This window comes from Poecile atricapillus, chromosome 22 (assembly GCF_030490865.1).
Source record: "Poecile atricapillus isolate bPoeAtr1 chromosome 22, bPoeAtr1.hap1, whole genome shotgun sequence".
Classification (NCBI taxonomy): domain Eukaryota; kingdom Metazoa; phylum Chordata; class Aves; order Passeriformes; family Paridae; genus Poecile; species Poecile atricapillus.
The window spans coordinates 6,802,766-6,810,760 of record NC_081270.1 but is presented as its reverse complement, the minus strand read 5'-3'; the positions used below and the strand labels follow the sequence as shown (position 1 = coordinate 6,810,760).

The 7,995-nt window shown below is 50.3% G+C and overlaps 2 protein-coding genes across 2 annotated transcripts; both read right to left on the bottom strand.

Annotated features, from left to right (window-relative positions):
* Positions 1 to 362: 362 nt before the first annotated feature.
* RNF186 (ring finger protein 186) lies at positions 363 to 2,874 on the bottom strand. Its single transcript, XM_058855360.1, has one exon. It carries the CDS (start codon positions 2,286 to 2,288, stop codon positions 1,377 to 1,379), a length of 912 nt encoding a protein of 303 aa, XP_058711343.1. The 5' UTR covers positions 2,289 to 2,874; the 3' UTR covers positions 363 to 1,376.
* A 2,159-nt stretch (positions 2,875 to 5,033) lies between these two features.
* LOC131587463 (phospholipase A2, membrane associated-like) lies at positions 5,034 to 7,450 on the bottom strand. The gene is made up of 4 exons (XM_058855369.1): positions 7,414 to 7,450; positions 6,225 to 6,369; positions 5,935 to 6,041; positions 5,034 to 5,219 (listed from the first exon to the last, which is right to left on the bottom strand). Exons 1-4 carry the CDS (start codon positions 7,448 to 7,450, stop codon positions 5,074 to 5,076), a joined length of 435 nt encoding a protein of 144 aa, XP_058711352.1. The 3' UTR covers positions 5,034 to 5,073.
* Between the last annotated feature and the right edge of the window lie 545 nt (positions 7,451 to 7,995).

Genomic DNA, 7,995 nt, shown 5'->3' with positions numbered 1-7,995 from the left:
CTTTTTTTTTCTAGTTGGTTATTAGCAAATGTTATATGTATTCTGCAGTAAACCTGTTGCTGTCCAAAGAGATGAGAAAACCCAAAGGATTTATTTCCACTAAAGACTCCCATTCCTGACAGAAAACAAGCCTGTGTTTTCCAAGACTTTAGGAGCACAAGAGCTCCTACCCTTGTAGTCTAATCTGTTGTATCTGCTGTGAGACACTGTATATTTATGTACTGAGCAACTACAGGACATCAGTTTCCATCCTTATCAAACACAAATATTTACCTGATCCAAGGTCTCCTGAGCTCCTTGACACTCTTTAAACATGCAGTTTAACTAGAGAAATCCATCTTTTTCCTCAGTTTTAGTTGGGTTTAAGGGAATTTTCTTAGCAACTAGGTATTTTTTTTAAATGAAGGAACACTCCAACACATTACTGCTTTGCTTTACTCACCAGCTCAGCTCTCCAGACCCCCTAATACACTTTCTCAGCTGCAATTCCTGTCAAAAAGGAAATTAGGAATTGTTTTGACATTAACTGACCATGAGGAATTGATACAAAGAAGTCAATGAGCAATTAATACTATTTAAATTTAATGGAGACATTCCATTTAAAAATATCACACATGGTTTGGCGCAGCAGTTGATTTCTGTTTACCTCTGTGAGCATCTCCAAGGGCAGCATAAAAAGGGCAGGAAGGGAGGTCCTGAAGGGTGCCAGATGAATGCAGGTGAGAGGAACTAGTTCTGTGCTAAATAACGTGGGGAATTTGGAGGGTCATGAGGTTTTTGAGCCTTGCCCTTTGCAGGCTCAAGATTAGGAGTGTTGGTTTTGCCTCTTCCTCTCCAATTTTGTGTGTAACTTCAAATGGCATCAACTGACATCTCTCTCCCCAATCCCTTTCCCATCCTTGCCAGGGATTAAAGTGGTAATCTGGGCTAAAACAACTCTCTTCCAAACACCCACTCCTTGATTTAGCAGCCTTATTTCCCAGCCAGTCCCAAGGAAAGGTGTCTGTGTGTTCAGAGAGTGGGAACAGCAGCCGTGGGGTTTTGCAGGACATCACCTCCTGGGTGTTCCAGGTAACATCCTGCAGGGCTGATCAGGAGGGGACACAGACATGAACAAAATGGCAAAAGCAAAACAACACAATTACTACTCTGGGATTAAAAAAAAATGTGTGGAAAACACATAAATATCACCATATAAATAGTTCATTTTGTTTGCAGTAATGAGATTTAAGAACACTGGGCATTGGCATTGAGCCAGCTCAGCCAACTGTTGAATTTATTCTCTGAGAGATTGTTTTTAAGTCCATAACTCACTGGTGTGCCCAGCGTGCCTGTTGGCCCAGTCCCTGATCTCTGGGATTCGCAGATTAATTGTTTCAGGCAACAGTAACAACGTGGATCTCCTTGTCACAGGAGGTGGAGGAGTCCTTCTTGCACCTGCAGTGGAATTTAGGAGTGCAGCAAAGCACCATAGACATGAGCAACCCCAAAGTAAGCAGCAGACAAATTACCCATTTCAGCCTCCCTGAGTACATAAAGGGGAGGATGAGGATGGCAAGGATCACCCCGAGCAGCAGGAGCAGCACGAGTCTCTGCACAACCAGGCTGGTGTGTGCTGGGCTGTTTTCCTCTGTGTTTAAAATGTCTTGGCTGCTCTGAGTCCAGCTATTGCCATCCAGCCCCATGGCACAGATGTACACCTCAGGGTTTGAATCAAGGTTTTCCAAGCGCTCCAGGATGTCTTCTTTATTCTGGAGCGTGCGGATGAGCCCTTCTGACACGAAGGTGGCTTTTCTGCAAAGAGGGCAGGTGATTATCCAGGTGTTCTCCTCTTTCCTGAGGATCAGCTTCAAGCAAACAGCACAGAAGGCATGCTGGCAGTCCAGGAGCTTTGGGACTCTGTAGATGCTGTACTTGTTGAAGCAGATCATGCAGTCCATATCCAGGGTGGCTGTGTCTGAGCGCTGCTGGTTCAGTTCCAGCGTGCTCATTTCGGGAGAGTTTGTGTCCCTTAGCACAGCAAGTGGCCTTGAGCTTGGAGAGTCTCCTTCCAAAACTGCTGGTTTAAAGGCAGCAGGACAGTCTCTCTCCGTTCCTGAAGGTCTCTCCATTTCTTCAGCACACTCTTCAGTGAATCTCACTCTCTTCTCGCGTTTGGAGTTTTGTGTTACGGATCCTGTTCCGCTCATTTCTGCAGCACCTCCTGCCACGGGCGCGGGACCGTCTGCCTCAGCCTGCTCTACTCCAGGAGCTGACCATCTGTTTGGCTTGTCAGTGGATTTCTCCATGGAGATAAACCTCGGTGCAGCTTGTCTCCCCTTAGCTGAAGGATTTCCCGAGTCTCTGGCTCCTTTTATGTGCTGCTGTATTCCTGTTGTGTGCCTGGTTGATTGGTGAGAGCCTTAAGCGAGTCATGCTCTTACAATACGATGTTTTTATGGCATGAGGACCAGAGTTAATGATTGACTTCCCAGCCAAGACAGTTTACAAGGACTGATAATATCAGTGGGCAATTCCTGTCTGGAAGCAGACTCCATGGCATTAGCAGACCACTGACAGCCAGACACTACCATTATTATTAAATTAGAACTCTGTTAGTTGAAAGCAATTTCATTGTTCTCTAAACAGTGCTTTGCTGGACAGTGACAGGCTTGGGGGAATTACCCATTTCTAACACTGGTGTGCTGAATGCACTGCTTTGATTAGAGCATAATTATCACCAGTTTGGAGCTCTTTGGGTAGGAAGTTTGCTCTTGGTTTAGAAATACTTATTACCCTACAGCACCCAGTGAAGAATGAGATTGAAATTATAAATTTGACTGTTGAATGTCTAATTGTTATTAACTCTTTTATGCTAGGGTACCTCCTTTTTCATCCTAGGATAACTCTTTTGAGTACAAACCCAAGCATGACTGAGGCCCAAACAGGGTCTCTCAGAGTCCATGAGATCTGGAAATTAAAGCAAGAGCAGTGTCCTAGATGGTGGGACCATCTTCTTTGCTGTGGTGTTCACCAAACAACCTCGTGCACTTGGGAATGCCCTTCCTGAGTGGTTTTGTGAACATTCATCTTGTCTGAAAAAGAATGCCTAAACAAAATGCCTCAGTCTCTAATTTCTTTGTGCCTTTTTATTTGAGGAGTAAAATACAGATGGTTTCTCAGCAAGAATCCTATGGAAGGAAGGAATGAAAGGAAGGATCACTAATCCCAAAAAGCCAGATGAGGTCAGTGTTACCAGCAGAAGACACACAGTACCACGCTGGTAGCCTCAAGTGCCCCTGAATGCTCACACTGCCTGTGCCTCCATGTCCCAGCCTCTCCCTCCTGGAGAGGAGCAGCAGAAAGAAACGAAACAACTGCAGATGTCGAGGGCAGGGAGTTCAGGAAGGCTCTAATCTCATGAACTCTCTGGAGGAAGGGGTGAGGTGAGAACTTATTGCTGAGAAATAGAGGGTTTGTCGTAAGCAAGCTTCGTCAAAGTGCCCGAGCACTGCTGTGTTTCTGCTGATGTGGCATGTGGTGGTGCTTGATGGACTTTTGGATGACCCCAAATTTTAGGAGCTTGAGTATCTCTCAGTTGCAGAAGTTGGTATCAAAGTGCAGGAATATCTGGAAGAAGGCTGGTGAACTGCCAGCCAGACTGAAGTCTCATTTATCTTTAAAAAGACCGTTTTCTTTTGCATTTCACATAACTCTTTGTCAGCAAGTTCATGCTGTTAAAAAGATTCAGGAAAGTAGAAAACAGACTTGCTGTATTACAGTAGTTTAGAAGCTTCAAATTTGCTCTGTGAGTTCCCATGTCCAAAATGTCTTAGATTTTCCTGATTCCTGATTATGACACCTTGCAGAAGATGGAACAGACACCAAGAGGGACAACTATACTCCTAACATAAAAAGTTTAAAGCTAGTGGGAATGAATTTATGCTCCATGTCTATCTGCTCTCTGTTCTACCAGTGGGTGGAGGTGATTTGTCTGTGTTTTTTGTGATGGAAAAATAAATTTTTGTTGTCCTCCCCACTGAGAAAGTTTTCAGCCAAGCCCTGATCCTGGCTGTGCTTTGTCTCTGCTGTCACGAGTGATGCTCCCTGGCTGGCACGTGCCTTGTGCTTATCTGAATTGCTCACAGCTCCTCAGCCTAATTACTGCCTCATTAATCATTTCCAATCACTTTCTGTACTGACACTGTTTTCCTGTTTTTAGTGTGTTCTATGAAAGGCTTTGTATGGAATTGTTTATAGCAGGAAAGAGATGTAAAAGAGCAGTTGTGTCATTCCTAGTGAAATCCTCAGAAGCCAAAACACCCCAGGAGATGCTGGGGATACTCCTGTGAGCTTCTCCCTGTGCTGAGCTGTGGTTCAGCTTGTCCTGACTCAGGAGAGGAACAGAAAAATGATCTACAACTTAAAAATCACTGTGATGTGAAGCCTCTTACTGTATTTCTGGGACTGTTTTGTTGTGTTCCTCAGGAAGCTGTGGACTCAAAATTCATAGAATGGCAGAATCCCAGATGGGTTTGGGCTGGAAGGGACTTTAAAACTCATCTTGTTCCACTCCCTGCCATGGCAAGGACACTTTCCACTGTCCCAGGTTGCTCAAAGCCCCCTCCAACCTGGCCTTGGACACTTCCAGGGATCCAGGGGCAGCCACAGCTTCTCTGGGCACCCTGTTCCCCAAACTTATTGCTCCACATGGAGATAGAAATGTGAATTACAGCCCTGTTGGGACCATGGAAAATGCTGGGGGGTCAGGCAAATGACGTGGCTGAGGTGTGGGATGCAGAAGTTCTCCCCAAACTCATCAGCCACTGTTGCAATGCCTCAATCTCAACATCCCTTACAGAAAAAAAAACCACCACGGAGAACCAATTTACATCCCTTTTATTGTGTTATTATTATCTGCTGGGAAATGAAATCAAGAGAGGAGGAAGGGACAAAAAGAGGAAGCTGCTGTGGCTTTCCAGGAACTGCTGGGTCTCCATCTGTGTTCGTTCTGAGCAGCACCTCACAGGCAGCTCTACCTTTCCTGAGGGAAACCAGCCCAAATCTGGAACTGTGTGTGCAGATTCCTCCTCCTCAGCACTGGAGTTTGCTCCCTTGGCATTTGAGTTTGAAGTAGAAGCGGTAGGAATTGTTGTAGGAGTGCAGGGTGCTGGCGAAGCACGAGGCCACGCTGCTGTCACACAGACAGGTCTCTCTCTCACACCAGCTCTGCTCATCACCTGCGGGGGGAAAACACGGAGCCCTGCCGTGCCTTTCGTGCCCGGAGCCACCGGGGAAAGGACAGAGAGCTCCTGGTGCTCCCTTTCCCCAACCTCAGGGCGTGTTTCATTATCCCAGCCCGTCGGGAATGGGGCTGGATTCACCCGGGGGATGTGCAGGAGATTCACCCGGGATTTACTCAGGATTCACCCGGGGGATGCTCAGGAGATTCACCCGGGATTCATCTGGGGGATGCTCAGGAGATTCACCCGGGATTTACTCAGGATTTACCCAGGGGATGCTCAGGAGATTCACCCGGGATTCACCCAGGATTCACCCGGGGGATGCTCAGGAGATTCACCCGGGATCCACCCTGGATTCACCCGGGAATCACCCTGGATTTCCCCGGGGAATGCTCAGGAGATTCACTCGGGATTCACCCAGGATTCACCCGGGATCTACCCAGGGGATGCTCAGGAGATTCACCCGGGATTCACCCGGGGGATGCTCAGGAGATTCACCCGGGATTTACTCAGGGGATGCTCAGGAGATTCACCCGGGATTCACCCAGGATTCACCCGGGATCTACCCAGGGGATGCTCAGGAGATTCACCCGGGATTTACTCAGGGGATGCTCAGGAGATTCACCCTGGATTCACCCGGGATTCACCCAGGATCCACCCGGGGGATGCTCCCCTGTCTCGGGGATGCTCCCCCTGCCCTCTCGGTACTCACTGCAGGTGATGCTCCCGTTGGAGGAGGTGAAGCTGTAGGGGGTGAGCAGGGGGCTGCACCTGCCCTCCCTCAGCCTCCTGTAGCAGCAATCGTGGGCTTGGCAGCACCTGCGGGGACACCACATCAAACCCCGGCCCCAAACCCTCCCTCACCACAGCCGGAGCGCAGGGGAAGGTCCAGCCTCAAATTCAAGGGAAGAGGAGGGAGCGAGACAACAGCTGGGGAGGGGTACAAAGCCCCCCAGAGCTGCAAGGCAGGCAGTGAGGGGCTTTAGTGCTGTGGGGACTCACCTGTCAGTGGGATCCACGGGGGTCCCGGAGCCCCCGATGCCGCAGAAACAGCCGTACCAGCTGTAGGACAGCAGGGCACTCCTGCCCGTGGCCACCCTGATCATCCTCTCCAGCTCCAGGACGCTGGTGCCAGCTGGGAGCAGCCCTGGGGGGCACAGGATGGGCTCAGGAACAGGGGATGCTCAGGAGATTTACCCGGGATTTACTCAGGGGATGCTCAGGAGATTCACCCAGGATCCACCTGGGGGATGCTCAGGAGATTCACCCTGGATTCACCCGGGATTCGCTCAGGAGATTCACCCGGGGGATGCTCAGGAGATTCACCCGGGATTCACCCTGGATTTACTCAGGAGATTCACCCTGGATTCACCCGGGATTCACCCAGGATCCACCCGGGGGATGCTCAGGAGATTCATCCGGGATTCACCCTGGATTCACTCAGGAGATTCACCCTGGATTCACTCAGGAGATTCACCCTGGATTCACCCGGGATTCACCCAGGATCCACCCGGGGGATGCTCAGGAGATTCACCCTGGATTCACCCGGGATTCACCCAGGATCCACCCGGGGGATGCTCAGGAGATTCACCCAGGATTCACCCGGGATTGCACCAGGCAGGGGCATTAAACTGCTCTGGCATTGCTGGAAACCTGCACTTGCAGGATTTGGACCTCCAGAATGATGGAATTATAGAATCATGGGATGGTTTAGGCTGGAAGGAAGCTCAAAGCCTGTCTTGTTCCACCTCCTGCCATGGGTGACACCTTCCACTATCCCAGGTTGCTCCAAGACCCAACCTGGCCTTGGACACTTGCAGGATTTGGGCAGCCACAGCTTCTCTGGGCACCCTGTGCCAGGGGGAGGATGGATTTTCCAGTCTGCCTTTTACAGCCTCTGGCTGTAAAAATAAAGATATTTTTACAGAAGGTATTTTGCAAACTGCAATCACCCATCACCAGCCAGGATCAGCCATGGGCTTGGCACAGGTAGGAAAGGTGACAACAGGGCTCCAGAGCCTCCCAAAATAAATATGGATCTCAGCATCCCCATCACCCAACCCTCCAGGACTGCAGCACTTCTACACAAAGCACTGGAGAGAACCTGCCAGGCTTAAACCAAAACCTGAATTGTGCACAGAGAGTCAGGGTTTGTAGGTGGATTCCTGGCCGGGGACAGCAGGACACTTACCACAAGCCAGGAGCACGGCAAGGAGGAGATTCCTCATCCTGGGGCTGCCCTGGAGAGGGAACAAGGATGGGTGATGATCCAGGAGTGTCCCAGCAGGGACAGGGAGCCAGGGCAGTGCTTCAGGTGACATTTGTGTCCCTGTGGGCACCCAGCTCTGCAGGGCATCACCCAGTGAACCCCCCCAAGGTTCTGTACCCCAGTTTGGGGACGTGGAGCAGGGTGGTTTGTCCTGCCTGGGACCTGCAGCTCTCCCTCCATTCCCTGGGGAGCAGCAGGGCACTGAAATCCCCTCTCTTTACCCCACCAGGACCTGCAGCTCTCCCTCCATTCCCTGGGGAGCAGCAGGGCACTGAAATCCCCTCTCCTCACCCCACCAGGACCTGCAGCTCTCCCTCCATTCCCTGGGGAGCAGCAGGGCACTGAAATCCCCTCTCCTTACCCCACCAGGACCTGCAGCTCTCCCTCAGTGCCCTGGGGAGCAGCAGGGCACTGAAATCCCCTCTCTTTACCCCACCAGGACCTGCAGCTCTCCCTCCATGCCCTGGGGAGCAGCAGGGCACTGAAATCCCCTCTCCTTACCCC

Bases quoted from the DNA above. Each gene is read 5' to 3' on its own strand.
- RNF186 (XM_058855360.1), bottom strand. From the start codon at position 2,288: ATGGAGAAATCCACTGACAAGCCAAACAGATGGTCAGCTCCTGGAGTA.
- LOC131587463 (XM_058855369.1), bottom strand. From the start codon at position 7,450: ATGAGGAATCTCCTCCTTGCCGTGCTCCTGGCTTGTG. The intron at 6,370-7,413 runs GTAAGTGTCCTG...TGTGCCCCCCAG, and splicing joins TGCCGTGCTCCTGGCTTGTG to GGCTGCTCCCAGCTGGCACC. The intron at 5,220-5,934 runs GTGAGTACCGAG...TTCCCCCCGCAG, and splicing joins CAACGGGAGCATCACCTGCA to GTGATGAGCAGAGCTGGTGT.